This window comes from Ostrea edulis, chromosome 7, assembly GCF_947568905.1.
Source record: "Ostrea edulis chromosome 7, xbOstEdul1.1, whole genome shotgun sequence".
Lineage (NCBI taxonomy): Eukaryota > Metazoa > Mollusca > Bivalvia > Ostreida > Ostreidae > Ostrea > Ostrea edulis.
The window spans coordinates 18,819,718-18,836,414 of NC_079170.1; the positions used below are offsets into that span (position 1 = coordinate 18,819,718).

Consider the following 16,697-nt stretch of genomic DNA (forward strand, 5'->3'; position numbering starts at 1 on the left):
AGGTTTAATCACAGAGTGGTTTAATCGGAAGATGAGGAAGGGATGGGGATTAAGGGCAGACAACTCGTATCACTGTAATGGAATTGTGGGAATCTGTAGTGTGGGAACTCCACTCTGTTTTACAATCAAATTAAATCCGTGATTGGAAACTGTTGTTAAAATGTACGATCATCAAACTTCACCAGGACAAAATATAATTGGTGGGATCTGACGTGTGTATTGTGTATCCAACTGTCAAAGAACTGGAAGTTTGGGAAACATGGCTCAGGGAGTTCTTCCAAAGAAAGAAAGAAAAAAAAAAATCTTTGAAAGTGCACATCTATTTCTCTAGGATTTACAGGGCTCACACTTGTACATGTATTCATAACTTTTCACAAAATCCCCCCCCCCCCGAAAAATAAATATTTTGGATTTAATTTTCATCATCTGTCTCTTTGCTGGATAGTCTCTGCGTACAATATCAGTAAGAACAAAACACTGTAGAGAACCATGTACGGGAAAAACCCACTGCCAATCAACATCATAGAGAGCGTGTAGCCGCACCAAATCAGTGCCATGATGGAGCGGTTCGGAGAGCGGAACATATCCCTAAACGTGTAAGCAATGTCTCCAACAAAGTTCTGGTAAGCGCCATCCATTCCTTGACTTCTTGAACGACCTCGACCTCCACGGTTTCCTACACGAATGTCAAGGTCGTCGGAATCATCGGTGGAGGTATCCACTGCCATTTCGCTGTCCGCCTCCGACATGTCTGCGACTGAAGCAGAAGACACACTGGTTCCCACATCGGATAGAAAGGCGGATACATCTAGTCTCGTGGTCACGTGATTATATTCTGTGGCTGAAGGGGAGTGCGGGTCATCCGATTTAAACCGCGCGTCTTGTTCTTCACTTAATGAGTACTGGCATCCAACTGACCTCACTCTCAATTTAAACATTTCTCGAACCTTAAAAAGAAGAATCAATCCTTAACATTTCTCAGGGATACACGTACACGTATATATACATGTACGATACATTTGTCCAATTTCAAAATTGGTTCTTATGATAATGTTTAAAGTAAATGATTTTGAAATTACAATCAAAGAACCAAAATTACATGAATTCATCGGTTCTTGATATAACAAAGAAGATTAATTTACATAACTCGTCAGTGTAGTGTAAGGAGGAGGGGGTGGTTTTAATCAGACTGTTGATATAACAAATAAGATTAATTTACATGACTCGTCAGTGTAGTGTTAGGGGGGGGGGTGTAATCAGACTGTTGATATAACAAATAAGATTAATTTACATGACTTCGTTCTTTCTTCCAGTGATTGACATACTCCTGAATGGCGAAATTGACGCATGCGTTACGCTGCAAGACATATCGAACACGTGTGGGTGATCTACACGTGGGGCACGGGAACTTTAGTGCAGAAAGCAGGATGTTCGCTTGGTTATTTCGAGCAACTTTACAGACTCTGTAAAGACATCTGAAAAAGAAAAATGAAATGCATGGACATATATTATTATTATCAATATTATATATCATTAATTATGTATTATCATAAATTAACCATTAAATAGGATAAATTGTTTGTTAAAGGAAACTTTTATTTTTTCATTATTGAACGATTAATCATAAAAGGTCAAGAATGGTGATTTACAAATGTATCTAGAAATTGAGTTTTATAGAAAAAAAATATCGGTCACATGATTCAATTTCCGGTTTGCTGAAAACCACCTGATAGTGCATCAGCTGATACTGATTTTGTTTTTCATTTGCGAACACATTGTTAAGGCAACAATTATCATTAGTGGATACATGTATATACGTATGTATAGGATATCCTTAGTTCTCTTATAGTTTGTGGTTGGATATAATTATTATCCAACGAGTTGTGTTTTCTATCGCCGAGCCTTTGCTAAATATAATTTGTAGATAGCTAAAGATCATTGACCCGAGGTGTCAGAATTCGCTCTTGAACATTTTGGGTTACATACATGTACATTACGTTACGCGGCGAAGAAATACAAAGTGTGGAATACGGAAACGATATCGTATGAGTGATATCAACTGGTTAAAGGGGTATATATGAAATGTATATACATGTAGGATCTCCCAAGGTTTGTGGTTTGATTTGATTTATATTCAACTCTTTGTGTTTTCTATCCCCTCGCCAAAGCTCGGGTTTCTCGCCAAGGCTCGGGGATAGAAAACACACGAGTTAAATATAAATCACATCAAACCACAAATCATGGGAGATCCTATACACCACTCCTCGTCACGTGTATAGTCAGATATCTAATGCAAACACTGACTTCGTTTCTTAAGGTATTCATGCAAATGTTGAAATTCCATAGGACCTCGAATCAAAATGTATAAATAGCTGATTTCCTTTTAAAACCTTGATATCTGAAAATGGATGGCATATCAAATATATGAAAGTCTGAATTCAGTCCGTATGGTTTTCAAAGGAAACGCCCAGCTGGAAAGTATTCGTATTTTGCATTGCAAAGGTAAATTAATTGGGGAAAACTGACAATGAAGGTTGGAATTTCAAAGCCTATGACTCTTCGCCATCTGAATAAACCTGATAGAGAATTATATATAATAGCTTGTAGCTGGTTATCTGTATTTTATACGGGTGTTGCTAAAACGCGGAACGAAAAACGGAACAAAACAGAACAGAAAAAGGAAAATATTGTATGCAGTGATGTTTTGAGGAAGTCTGTATTTTATAAAATGAACAGGCTTATTATGAACAAGGGAAACAGAAATTACAGAGAGAACGGGAACTTATCCTCAGAATCCACCGTTTCATATTCTTCATTCTAATGCATATGTATTTTAAAACCATTATACAATGCACCTTACTATAAAAAATATTAAGCAGTCGACTGTGGGTACATCCTTTTCCCCGGCTTTGTCATTTTCTGACCCCCCACCCTCCCCCGATTGCGACAGTATGTTGTTTCAAAGAAAAAAAAAATGAATAAATAAATATACTAAAAAGACTTGAATTATAATTTAGCCCATTACAAATTGTATTACTTTATTCCGGATGTGGCAGCAAGAAAGAAAAAAAAATTGATTCTATCCAATGAATAGAAGATTTTCACTCCTCCCCCACAACAACAGTGAAAAAGAAGAAATAATTTTTTTTCAACAATTTTCCCTTTTTAAATCAAATTTGCTTTTAATCGAACTAGATATTTCAAAGATTCTACACTTGGTATAATTTACATTTATGTATCGTGCGAACGAGTCCGGTAAATCTGGAAGGTTTGACACATTTGGAATCAATTCAAATACAATGTGAAAGTTCGTACATGTACCTGTGTTGAACCTGAAGAGATACAGCGGAAAAAATTGAAACATCTATCAATGAAAACTAAGGTGAAGTTTATGACCTTAGTAAGAGGAATTAACAGATTTATTTCATAACATATGATATAACTAAAAGGTTAACAGGGGCTTTATGTTTGATGGAATTGAATTATTATTATCTGTATTTTGTCGTCTTTTCGAATTTTCGTTATTTCGAGGCGAAAAGTCGCTAGTGATCGTTTTGTCGTTTTTTCGCCTCGAAAAGACGACAAAACGCCAAGCGAAAAGACGACAAATTACGAGGTAGGTCGCTAATTTGCGGGTTTTGTTTGTTATCTTTTCGAATTTTTGTTCTGTCGTCTTTTCGTTATTTCGGGGCGAAAAGTCGCTAATTATCGTTTTGTCGTCTTTTCGCCTCGAAATGACGACAAGACGACAAATTGTAAAGTGGCACAAATCAGCCACCATACCCGACCCTTAGTGTTTGAATCGATGGGTACATGGGTAGATCTTTCCCATGGGTAGATACTTTTTCTTTTATATACCGATTTCTTTGAAATACTTAGTATACTTACTTGCAGAATAGGTAAACAGGATTTAACGAATTACTGCTAATTCTGGTGACACGGTCTGAGTTGGTGGCTTTGAATTTTGGATATAGGGTAATATTCGAAATACGTTAGCACACACATTCAATGACAAATTGCATACCTTAAACAAAAGCTATGACCACATTTCAGAGTGTGTGGCTTGTTGAAAAATCCCCAGCAAATTCCACATTTCAAGACTCGGATCACTTCGGAGGGAGTCACTCTCTCCCCCGGCATTTTGTAGCTATATGCGATATCGAGCTACGGTAACTACGATACGTTCAAATTGTGACGTCCAATTGTTTTGCGAATTGTGACGTCATGTCATTGTTCATATGCGCGTCTTTAAGAACTTTTAAAAAAAAATAATTGTAAGTGCTATTCCACGTAAGAATCACGCAGAATTGAATTTCCGCGGCACATCCAATGTGACATGAAACATCGTGAATTTTTGTAGAAATGCCTCATCAGGACATTACACCCCTCGGGTTTGCAAATGGTGAATTATCATGCATTCAAATACTTACAATTTAAATTTTTAAAAATTATTTGAAGAAAGAAAAACATAAATTTAATCAGAAGAAATCTTAAAATATCATATTTTTAAAATATGCTTTAGTGTAGATAGAATTATTACCCATCAGGTCAATCAGGACGTTACACCTATGAAGACATTACACCGACCCGCTGTCCGTAAAGATTTTTAGTAGCATGTTGAAAGAAAACAGTGAGAATAGTGACATAAGCAGAGACATTACCAGTTTAAAAGAGTCAGTGTTGGATTTAAAATGCAGATCTATGAAAAATATCTTGGTATTCATTGGACTTGGTGGGAAGTCAAACAATGAGGTTCTCCTTTAAAACCCATTCATTTCTGATATAAGATCAGTAATAAAAACAACATAACACACTAAATGGACTAGCAACGACACACAACAGCTTTAATGTTGTAACAATACAACGTACTATAATTACATAAATGTAAATACAAGTTAGTATTAGTATAAGATTTAAACGTGTTGTCAGAACATGACTGAACATACCTATACAGGAACTCGAATTGAAAACTTGAAATATCCGGAATAATCCATTCATTATAATTACCAAGTAGAAATTGATTTGTCTAATTCGTTCCTCAAACGAAAGAAATCACATACTCAGAAGGGAAATTGCGGAACTTTAATTATTACGAATTAGGAATAGAGAACAATGTAGAGTTAGGGAATGTTCACGGCATTGGAAGCTTTGAAAGTGAGAAAGCTCGTCCGACAGTCGCACGGTTCCGCTATCATGGAGATGTGGTGAACGTTAACTAGACACTAAGACAGAGCTTACAAACTGACACCGGACATTTAAATCACAGAACTAAACCTGTCGACAGAAGGTCGAAATATCAGGGAGGCCATTAAACCACAGGACTAAACCTGTAGACAGAAGGTCGAAATATCAGGGAGGCCATTAAACCACAGGACTAAACCTGTAGACAGAAGGTCGAAATATCAGGGAGGCCATTAAACCACAGGACTAAACCTATAGACAGAAGGTCGAAATATCAGGGAGGCCATTAAACCACAGGACTAAACCTGTAGACAGAAGGTCGAAATATCAGGGAGGCCATTAAACCACAGGACTAAACCTGTAGACAGAAGGTCGAAATATCAGGGAGGCCATTAAACCACAGGACTAAACCTGTAGACAGAAGGTCGAAATATCAGGGAGGCCATTAAACCACAGGACTAAACCTGTAGACAGAAGGTCGAAATATCAGGGAGGCCATTAAACCACAGGACTAAACCTGTAGACAGAAGGTCGAAATATCAGGGAGGCCATTAAACCACAGGACTAAACCTGTAGACAGAAGGTCGAAATATCAGGGAGGTCATTAAACCACAGGACTAAACCTGTAGACAGAAGGTCGAAATATCAGGGAGGCCATTAAACCACAGGACTAAACCTGTAGACAGAAGGTCGAAATATCAGGGAGGTCATTAAACCACAGAACTAACCCTGTAGACAGAAGGTCGAAATATCAGGGAGGCCATTAAACCACAGGACTAAACCTGTAGACAGAAGGTCGAAATATCAGGGAGGCCATTAAACCACAGGACTAAACCTGTAGACAGAAGGTCGAAATATCAGGGAGGTCATATTAGATTTACGGGTGTGACAAATATTGCAGTCAGTGCCGTAAAAAAATGGAGGAGATACTTGTTTAAATGATTAAAATATAATTAATGTGAAAGATCTGGTTTCACTGATCCTAATTTATGCAGTTTTGATGAAGGAGGGGTTGTGTCTTTGGTATATCTATTACTGATCATATTTTCATTGTATGCAAGAAAATTAAATATAATGACTAGTTTTAATATTACGTTCTAATCATAACTTGTATAATTATCATTTAATCTGTAAACATGTTTGAGTTTTCTCTTTTTATAACTGACAATGAACTTATGTGACTCAGACACCAGAAATGCTGCATCCCCGGCGCAGTGCCCAGACCGTCCTACTGTGTGACCTCTGTGAAACTGTTCCCCTACAGAGTCACAGTGAATTTTGTAACCTAAATTCATGCAAGGCCTGTGTTAAGAAACACGTTTCTGATTCATCGAAAAACCACAATGTCATAAACATAGCGAACTTTACTGTGAGAAATATGACGTTCCTGTCTGTTCTACCTGCGTCTAAAAAACATAGAGGACATAATTTATGTGATGTTCTGGACAAAAACAGCTCTAAAACGGAAAGTTTACAAAAAGATTTAGAGGAACTAGAGATCAAAATTTATCCCCGATGTAAAGAAATGGCTTCCGATGCCCAAACTGAGAAATCCGAGTTACAAACAAATTACGGGAAATTGACAACAGCAGCCGATCAACAAGGAGAAGTCTTACACCGGGAGATCACCGCCATTGTCAAAAATCCGACATCGAGGAGATGAAAAATAAACACATGGCTGCTTTAGATAAAAACACAGATGGAATTACACAGAGAATTACGGAACTTAGAAAGATCATTGAGGACCTGAAGAAAATAATGAACACCAAGGACGTCTCTCTAAAGTCTACTTACAAATCTAGGAATGGTGAGTTCCGACAATTACCTCCTTAAGTCCGAGTTACATTACCAAGTTTCTCTCCTTCCAAAATAGATAAAGATCAGCTCAATAAAATGGTTGGTTCTGTGAACAAGGCTACACAATGAAGTCACCAGAAGCTGTATCGTCTCCTCCAGTCAAACCACTGCTTGATGAACCGTGACTCACCGCCACCATAGACACTGGGTATGAATTACTATACAATGTTAGGACTTGCGGGAGTAACGAAATCATGAAGCTTCTCAACCTCTAGGGTAAACTATTGACATCAATACAAACCGAGTCAGGGAACGAACCACGGGACATAGCAGTGACACGGGACGGAGATCTTGTTTATACTGATAATAAAAATGTAAACCTAGTGAAGAATAAACCGATACAGACCGTGATAACACTACAGGGGTGGAGACCTCTCCATGTCTGCAGTACCACCTCTGATGATTTTCTGGTTACCATGATTCAGTGATGATAGAAAACTATCCAAAGTTGTGCGTTACTCTGGCTCCACAGAGACACACACCATTCAGTTTGATGATCAGGGTCGTCCTCTCTATTCATTTGGTTATACTAAATACCTCAGTGAGAATAGGAACCTGGATATCTGTGTGGCTGACCGGTCAGCTAGAGCAGTAGTGATGGTCAATCAGTCAGGAAAACTCCGATTTAGATACACTGGTCATCCCTCTAATACCGAGCAATCATTTGATCCACACGGCATCACTAAGGACAGCCAGAGTCACATCCTGACAGCAGACCTCAACTGCAGGTTGCATCACTCTATTTATGTGGAGGTTCACGTCGAATCATGGCCGAAAGAAAATAATTCCTGGAACTTTGCATGTTTTATGGGACTTTCCTTATGAGGTAGGCTCTCCAATTTTTTATGAGATGTAAATTCAAGTATTGTGTTTGAAATTTTGTGAGTAAAAACCATGAAAGAAGGATTTAAATATTTTTTTGAATTTTTGTTGTAGAGGTGGGTGATTTGGCTTTTGACCAGCTGATTTTGCACGTGCTTGACTTCGATGTAAACAAACTCTCACGCCTTGCTGGATGGGTATGTATTTTTTGGTATGAAAATGCTCATTAAGAACTGTACTACATGATGTGAAAGTACAACTTCTGAGAAGTTTACTTTAAGGCAGCAGGGTCAGGTCAAAGGTGAGTAATTTTGGTAAGAACATATAGGCAAAATTAATAGAGTGGTGCAACCAATAACCGTATCCACATCCTAGATCTGGACGGACATTCAGAATTTAGAACGCCCATGGGGTTTATGTGTGAACATTAGCGACAACCTCTTTGTGGCTGAATTAGGAACTGCTAAAGTGAAGAAAGTCCAATATCTACAAACACAGTGTTAATTACACATCTCAACATAGTGTTAATTACACATCTCAACATAGTGTTAATTACACATCTCAACATAGTGTTAATTACACATCTCAACACTCTGTTAATTAAATCTACCAACATAGTGTTTATTACAGCTCTGTGTGGATTAGTGTTAATAAGTGATGTACATCTTGAAAATCTGTCAATTACATCTCTAAACACAGTGTTAATTACAGCAGTGTGTTAATTACAGCTGTGTGTTAAATACAGCAGTGTGTTAATTACAGCAGCGTGTTAATTATAACAGTGTGTTAATTATAGCTGTGTGATAATTACAGCTGTGTGTTAATTATAGCTGTGTAATAATTACAGCAGTATGTTAATTACAGCTGTGTGTTAATTACAGCAGTGTGTTAATTATAGCAGTGTGTTAATTACAGCTATGTGTTAATTACAGCAGTGTTTGTGATGTGTAACTAAACTGTGTATTGACACAGTAGATTTGTGGTTGTTTGTTTGTGTCTGATTGAACATTATTTTGTTTGTTAATTATATCTTTTATTGTTTTATCATGTTTTATTGTATATATAATAGATAAACATTATTCTGTGTGTTAATTATGTCTTTTATTGATTTATCATGTTTTATTGTATTTATGATAGATAAACTTATTCTGTTTGTTAATTATATTTTTTTTATTGTTTTATCATGTTTTATTGTATATATAATAGATAAACATTATTCTGTGTGTTAATTATATCTTTTATTGTTTTATCATGTTTTATTGTATATATAATAGATAAACATTCTTCGGTGTGTTAATTATATCTTTTATCGTTTTATCATATTTTATTGTATATATAATAGATAAACATTATTCTGTGTGTTAATTATGTCTTGAAGTACAGACAGACAATACTCCGCTGACTTACGTCACTCCAACAACCAAGCTTGATGCTACAGGTCACCGCTGGCTGGCTGCTTTGATCAATTACAATTTTTAGATACATTACAGGCCTGGTAAATCACATCAGGATGCCTATGTTTTATCCAGGAAGACCTTACAACCTCCAAATGTTTCCAGGTGTGATCAGAGTAGTTCGACTGGCAGCCCCCAGTGTAACCATTGGCCGAAAATAGCTAATGATAGACACGGGGAGACTGAACCACAATGTAGCGGAAACCAAATCGTCAACAGTCAAATGGAGGAACTAGTAGGATGATGACATTGTTCTCAGTTGGGCAAAGTCTTTACTTTTATCTAGAGATGAATCTGATACAGAGTCTGCCAAAGTTAGAAAGTATATGCGGGAGAAAAAGAATTTTGAGATTAGAAAAGGTGTACTATTTAGAAATACAAAGTTGGATAGTACCGAGATACAACACGTAGCAGCACTAGAGAGTATGATGTATTTGCTTATGAAAGGTTTACTAGATGGTGTAGTGCATCAGGGCAGAGAAAACACCAGTTGGTTAGTTATGCAGTGATTTTACTGGTTAAGCATGGATTCTGATATCAGGGATAAGGTAGAACAGTGTGGTAGGTGTATCAGGAGTAAGACCAGAGAACAGCCTAGATCTGAACTGGTGACCATAAGAACATCGAGGCCTATGAAATTAGTTTGTCTAGATTTTTTGTCTCTAGAGAGGTCACAACTACTCTGTTCCATTGAGAGTTTCACCCACGCTATTCCAATTAGCCACAGCTATTCTATACTTAGATTTTCAACACCTGAATATAGACTGAACTCTATGATTATGGAGTTTGCCAATCACAGGCTCTTTATACCACCACGAGTCATGAATTCCAAGTCATACCGCCAGTTGCTCAAATTTATATTCTATATGAATAGTTGCTGTCAACATAAGCAACATTCTTCGTCATATAAGAGTCCAGTCGTGTATTGCAACTTATTTCAAGTTTAAGTCTACACCCAGTATTTCCTACAAATATACTTCTACTATTGCATCGAAACTTTTTAATTATAAACACACTTTGCAGTGCATAGATATAGACCATCTTATACTTAATCCACCTACTTGTTCTTCCTCTTCATTTTCTTTCAACTATAGTGATGGTAATGATTACGAACAGTGATAAATCGCATAACTCCTAAAAGCAATACAAAATAGACAGTTGGGCAAACACTCTCTTCGTTATCTTAACATTTCATTACTTAAGATTTTTGCAACAGTTTGTTCTGCGTATGGTCAGTTTTTAAAAATCGAGGCAAGCTATTGACAGAAATGTTGATGACACAGGGGTTTCGACAGTCTCATTCAAAGTCAGCATTTTGTAAATTCTATGGTCGTTATAACTTTCTCAACATATGACTTTATCTTCTCCATCGTCACCTTCCCATATTTATGTAGCAATATTCCATTATCACCTGCATATGGTGTTAATGTTTCACAATTGATTCGATACCCAAGAGCTTGTTCTGCGTGTGATCAGTTTTTAAATCGAGGCAGGCTACAGACAAACAAGTTCATGTTATATGTGCTCCAACAGTCTCGTTCAAAGTGTGTATTTCGCAAATTGTATGGTCATTAAAACAATTAATTTGCAAAACAACCTGCCATTGGGTCGAGTGTTGTCTGATGTCTTTCATACCAATTGAAATTAGGCTGTTCTTTAATTTTGACTTATGATTATTCTGTTTACCTGATCAAGATATAGGCATACGGCAGATGTGAAAATTGCAATAAGAAAACTGCATCCCCATGCTGTAAAATAGGCCACAATAGGGGATCAAAGTTTTACTTGAGAATAATAGAGAAAATATTTAAAAAATCATCAATCTCAAGAACCAATGAGCCAGAGTGCATGGCCCCCGGGGGTAGGTTGGGTCCAATTTATGGTACTTATTTTTAATTGCAACGTTTATACTTTATTGTATTTTTGCTGTTAAAGTTTCTTTCCTGCACCCCCATCCCCATATTACCTACTTATTACGTACATCCCTACTTTGCATTGAGGAATATTTATAACTTATACAATTTTAAACTACATTACATATATCTATATTTTTATTTATAATTAACTTTAAATGTATTACAACAGTTATTTCAGTCAAATTAATTCGATACGCGGAGCGAATAACATGATTATGCCAACTATTTGATCGGGTTCAATGTTGAATTCCACTCAATCTATTTTTAGAGGAAAGTTTCACAAATTACGCAATTCAATGTACGAAACCGTACAGGCGATATGTCATATTTAGAGTTAGATAGATATGCCATGCTGGGAGATAAAGAGAGACAGATTGGCAGGTAAAGTGATGTTATCGATTTCCTAGTTTTTTAAAACCTAAGCCGAAGAAATATTTGTTCTATTTCAACTTTGTACAAAAAGCACTTTCGTTTTAACCACATAAAAGCATTCTATAATTAGAGGTCGCGTCATCAAGCTAACACTTGATGTGGGTAGCACGTGACCTGTGTGTACACGATGACATAAAAGGTCTTAATGACCCCTGTAACGTAGAGGGTCATCAAAGTAGCTTCCGGCTAAACAATTTTAGTAAAATTACTAATCGCTCGATAATTTTTCACTCGCAGTGGCGGATCTAGAAAGAGAGAGAGAGAGAGAGAGAGAGAGAGAGAGAGAGAGAGAGAGAGAGAGAGAGAGAGTGAGTGAATGACTATAGCGTTATTAAAATCCTAGGCGATGGAAATTGTTTATACAATTGTGTGCGTCAACATTTCTATCAGGTGATGATAATTCAAATTATCTTTTATTGTTCCCCACCGCAACGCGGAAGGGGACATAGAAATACCGGTGTCCGTGCGTCCGTCCTTGTGTCCGTTCGTCCCACTTCACTTTGTGGACGCAACTCCTCAGAAACCGCTTAACATATTTTGTTCATATTTTGTAGGATTGTTAGTCACAATGTGTAGTTGATCATATTTCGTTGCCATTTTGATTCGACAATTTTGACAGGAGTTATGGCAGTTTGTTGAATTTGTACATGCTACACTATAGGAACACTTTGTGGACGCAACTCCTCTGAAACCGCATAACGGATTTTGTTCATAATTTGTAGGATTGTTAGTCACCATGTGTAGTTGATCATATTATGCCGGAATTTTTGATTCGACAATTTTTACAGGAGTTATGGGACTTTGTTGAATTTGTATATGCTACATTATAGAAACACTTTGTGGACGCAACTCCTCCGAAACCGCTCACCGGATTTCATTCAAATTTTGTAGGATTGTTAGTCACCATATGTAGTTGATCATATTGCACCGTCATTTTGATTCGACAAATTGTACAGGAGTTATGGGACTTTTGTGCTTCAACTTTTTTGCAGCAGTGGGGGACATGGCTATGTGTAGCAATCTTGTATAGCTTGTATCTGTAATATTTCATTTTATATATTTTAAAAAATGAATTACTGGGAGTAAATCGGAATGCATTTTAAAACAGGATTCGTTTTAGAATCAAGAGTGATAGATTTACGTCTGATATTTATACAATAACATTAATCCAAATTTGAATTTACAAATACAAATTGATAGCATTTCTGTTAAGTTGTCATTTAACTATGTTAACGTACGTTATAACAACTCTCATTTCAGTGCCTTATTTAAGGGTGCGCAGCTGGCGCCCCCCCCCCTAAAATTTTCAAATTTAAGGTAAATCATGGTATATTGTTTAGACAAATGTAGTAAACGATAAAAGGAGCAATAATTTCTTCCACTCCCGGAGAAATGAATGACAAAAATTGAAAATCTTTTTGATTTATTGAATTACTTCATTGGAAGAACTGAATTTTTTCCAAAAACCCTTAAAATTTGCGTCATTTGACTAATTTCACCTTATCAAGAATGATAGAAAATAGTAAAAATGACTTAAATAGGAGACATATTTTAAGCCCTATAAAATCTGTAAAATCCAGGAGCTTTCGGGGGCTTTGCCCCCTGGACCCACTGGGGGCCTCAAGGTGGTCCCCAAACCCTCCGCCTCATAAAGTGGCGCCCCCCGTAACCGCAATTCCTGGATCCGCCCCTGCATTTCCTCTTCAAACCCCCCTTTGAAAAAATTCTAGATCCGCGCCTGACTCATATGGAGACGTCACCAAGACCGATGAAGGGCTTCAAATATTTAGGCCTATGATCGGCGCTTACGACCATTGAGCAGTGAGGGTTCTTTAGCGTGCCACTCCTACTCCGACACGGGACATCCATTTTTTAAGGTCATCTCCAAGGACCCGTGACATTCACACCTGATGCCGAGCGTTTGGCGATGGAACTGTCACTACCTATTTTAATGGCTTAGGTCTGTCGCGGCCGGGAATCCAACCGCGGCCTTCCGCATGCGTGGCGAACGCTCTAACCTACCGCGGCGGTAGGCTTGGTTTGTAATGATGCTGTATGACTTGCATACATATATATACATGTGTGTGTATATATATATATATATATATTATTGATATATATATATATTATTGATATAGGCTCTATTGGCAAACTAGACCGTTATAACGACCATAGAATTTGCGAAATGCTTACTTCAAACACGATAGCGGATACTTCTATAATAATATTGACTTGTTTGTCAGTAGGCTGCCTCGATTTTAAAACCCGATCATACGCAGAACGAGCACTTGGGTATTAAATTAGTCGAGAGATATTTAACATCATATACAAGTGATAATGAAATATTGCTACCGTACATACATTTGGGAAGTTTACGATGGGGAAGCTGAAGCAATCCTGTTTGTTATAAAATTGAGTTGTTAGTTTGCCCTTAGCATCTATGTTCAATAAAATATCTAAGTACGAAAGATATTTGGAAGACTGAAGCCGCCATGGCAGAAAAGGATGAAGTGAAATGGCTATATATATGCTAACGCCCTCCCCCCCCCCCCATTATATTTATAAGGCCAAATAAAAAATATGTGGGGTTTCGGTTACTCAACCGTTTCTAGTTTTTACCCCCGACCCTAAACATTTTTTTTGACTATTTCCAAGATCAGTTACCATATTTCGCCGACTATAATGCACACTTTTTTTTAGCTCACCTGAACCGTAGGTTCAAGTGAGCTATTCTGATCACATTTTGTTCGGCGTCCATCTGTCTGTCTGTCCGTCTGTCTGTAAACTTTTCACATTTTTGACTTCTTCTCCAGAACCACTAGGCCAATTTCAACCAAACTTAGCCAAAAGCATCCTTGGGTGAAGGGCTTTCAAGTTTGTTCAAATGAAGGGCCATGTCGCTTTCAAAGGGGAGATAATCACAAAAATGCAAAAATAGGGTGGGGTCATTTAAAAATCTTCTTCTCAAGAACCACTGGGCCAGAAGAGCTGAAATTTACCTGAAAGCTTCCTGACATATTGCAGATTGAAGTTTGTTCAAGTCATGGCCCCTGGTGGTAGGATGGGACCACAAGGGGGGATCAAAGTTTTACATACAAATATATAGGGGAAAACTTTAAAAATCTTCTTCTCAAGAACCACTGGGACAGAAAAGCTGATTTTTACATGAAAACTTTCTGATATAGTGCAGATTCAAGTTTGTTCAATTCATGGGCCCCGGGTGTTGGATGGGGCCACAATAGGGGATCAAAGTTTTACATACAAATACATATGATAAATCTTTAAAAATCTTCTTCTCAAGAACCACTGGGACAGAAAAGCTGATTTTTACATGAAAACTTTCTGACATAGTGCAGATTCCAGTTTGTTCAAATCATGGCCCCCGGGGATAACATGGGGCCCCAAGCAGGAATCAAAGTTTTGCACACAAATATATAGGGGAAAACTTTAAAAATCTTCTCAAGAACCACTGAGCCAGAAAAGCTGAGATTTACAAGAAAGCTTCCTGACATAATGCAGATTCAAGTTTGTTCAAATCATGGGCCCCCGGGGTCGGATGGGGCCACAATAGGGGATCAAAGTTTTACATACAAATATATATGACAAATCTTTAAAAATCTTCTTCTCAAGAACCATTTGACCAGAAAAGCTGATTTTTACATGAAAACTTTCTGACATAGTGCAGATTCAAGTTTGTTCAAATCAGGCCCGCGGGGATAGGATGGGGACACAAGGGGGGATCAAAGTTTTACATACAAATATATAGGGAAAAACTTTAAAAATCTTCTCAAGAACCACTAAGCCAGAAAAGCTGATTTTTACATGAAAACTTTCTGACATAGTGCAGATTCAAGTTTGTTCAAATCATGGCCCCCGGGGGTAGGATGGGGCCACAAGGGGGATCAAAGTTTTACATACAAATATATAGTTAAAATCTTTTTCTCAATAACCACTAAGTCAGAAAAGGTGATATTTACAAGAAAACTTTCTGACATAGTGCAGATTCAAGTTTGTTCAAATCATGGCCCCTGGGGGTAGGATGGAGCCACAAGTGGGGGGGGGGGGTTCAAAGTTTTACATACAAATATAGGAAAAAGCTTTAAAAATCTTCTTCTCAAGAACCATTGGGCCAAAGAAGTTGACATTTACATGAAAGCTTTCTGACATAGTGTAGATTCAAGTTTGCAAAGGGTAGTTTGGTCCATAATATGGACTAAGGTTTTACATGCAAATATATACGGAAAGTCTTCAGATATGGGCCAAGGTGACTCAGGTGAGGGATGTGGCCCATGGGCCTCTTGTTATGATCAAAATTGTTCGTTGTCTGTTGTCATCGTCGTCGTAAACTTTTCACATTTTCATCTTCTTCTCAAGAACCACTGGGCCAATTATAACCGAACTTGGAAAAAGGGCTTTCAAGTTTGTTCAAATAAAAGGCCATGCCCCATTCAAAGGGGAGATTGACTGATTGAATATTGTTTAACGTCCCTCTCGAGAATATTTCACTCATAGAGACACACCTAAGTCGTTAAAACAGGTAGTGACAGTTCCATCGCCAAAGGCTCGGCATCAGGTGTGAATGTCACGGGTCCTCGGAGATGACCTTAAAAACCATTACCGGTGAAGGGCTGCAAAATTTAGGCCAATGCTCGGCGCTTATGGCCTTTGAGCAGGGAGGGATCTTTATAGTGCTACACCTGCTGTGACACGGGACCTCGGTTTTTGCGGTCTCATCCGAATGACCGCCCCATTTACTCGCCTCTTACGACAAGCAAGGGGTACTGAGGACCTGTTCTAACCCATCACAAAAATGCAAAAATAGGGTGGGGTCATTTAAAAATCTTAAGAACCACTGGACCAGAGGAGCTGAAATTTTCATGACAGCTTCCTGACATAGTGCAAATTCAAGTTTGTTCAAATCATGGATCCCGGGGGTAGATTGGAGCTACAATAGGGGACCAAAATTTACATAGTAATATATAGGGAAAAGCTTTGATAATCTTCTGTACCAATGAGCCAGAAGAGCTGAAATGTA

At 37.7% G+C, this 16,697-nt stretch overlaps 2 protein-coding genes and 1 long non-coding RNA gene across 4 annotated transcripts in view; 2 read left to right on the top strand and 1 right to left on the bottom strand.

Moving 5' to 3' along the window:
• Nucleotides 1-300: 300 nt before the first annotated feature.
• On the bottom strand, nt 301-4,293 carry LOC125653881 (uncharacterized). Its single transcript, XM_048883563.2, has 3 exons — nt 4,025-4,293; nt 1,292-1,475; nt 301-947 (listed from the first exon to the last, which is right to left on the bottom strand). The coding sequence occupies exons 1-3, from the start codon at nt 4,138-4,140 to the stop codon at nt 423-425; spliced, it is 825 nt and encodes a 274-aa protein (XP_048739520.2). The 5' UTR covers nt 4,141-4,293; the 3' UTR covers nt 301-422.
• A 3,216-nt stretch (nt 4,294-7,509) lies between these two features.
• On the top strand, nt 7,510-9,225 carry LOC125657374 (uncharacterized). Its single transcript, XR_008796706.1, has 2 exons — nt 7,510-7,864; nt 7,975-9,225. It is a non-coding gene; the product is annotated as an uncharacterized LOC125657374 (long non-coding RNA).
• A 2,251-nt stretch (nt 9,226-11,476) lies between these two features.
• The window catches only part of LOC130047887 (uncharacterized), a 105,490-nt gene continuing 100,269 nt past the window's right edge, over nt 11,477-16,697 (top strand). The window contains exon 1 of one of the 2 annotated variants that reach the window (XM_056143587.1): nt 11,477-11,611. In XM_056143587.1, the coding sequence (XP_055999562.1) occupies nt 11,550-11,611 (62 nt within the window). In that variant the 5' untranslated portion in view covers nt 11,477-11,549. The remainder of the gene's footprint in view (nt 11,612-16,697) is intronic. The other variant, XM_056143586.1, reaches the window with a different exon arrangement.

Excerpts from the sequence above, each read along its gene's own strand:
- LOC125653881 (XM_048883563.2), bottom strand. The coding sequence starts at position 4,140 with ATGCCGGGGGAGAGAGTGACTCCCTCCGAAGTGATCCGAGTCTTGAAA. Across the intron at positions 1,476-4,024 it reads GGTCATAGCTTTTGTTTAAG|ATGTCTTTACAGAGTCTGTA; the intron begins GTATGCAATTTG and ends TTTCTTTTTCAG. Across the intron at positions 948-1,291 it reads GGAAGAAAGAACGAAGTCAT|GTTCGAGAAATGTTTAAATT; the intron begins GTAAATTAATCT and ends CTTCTTTTTAAG.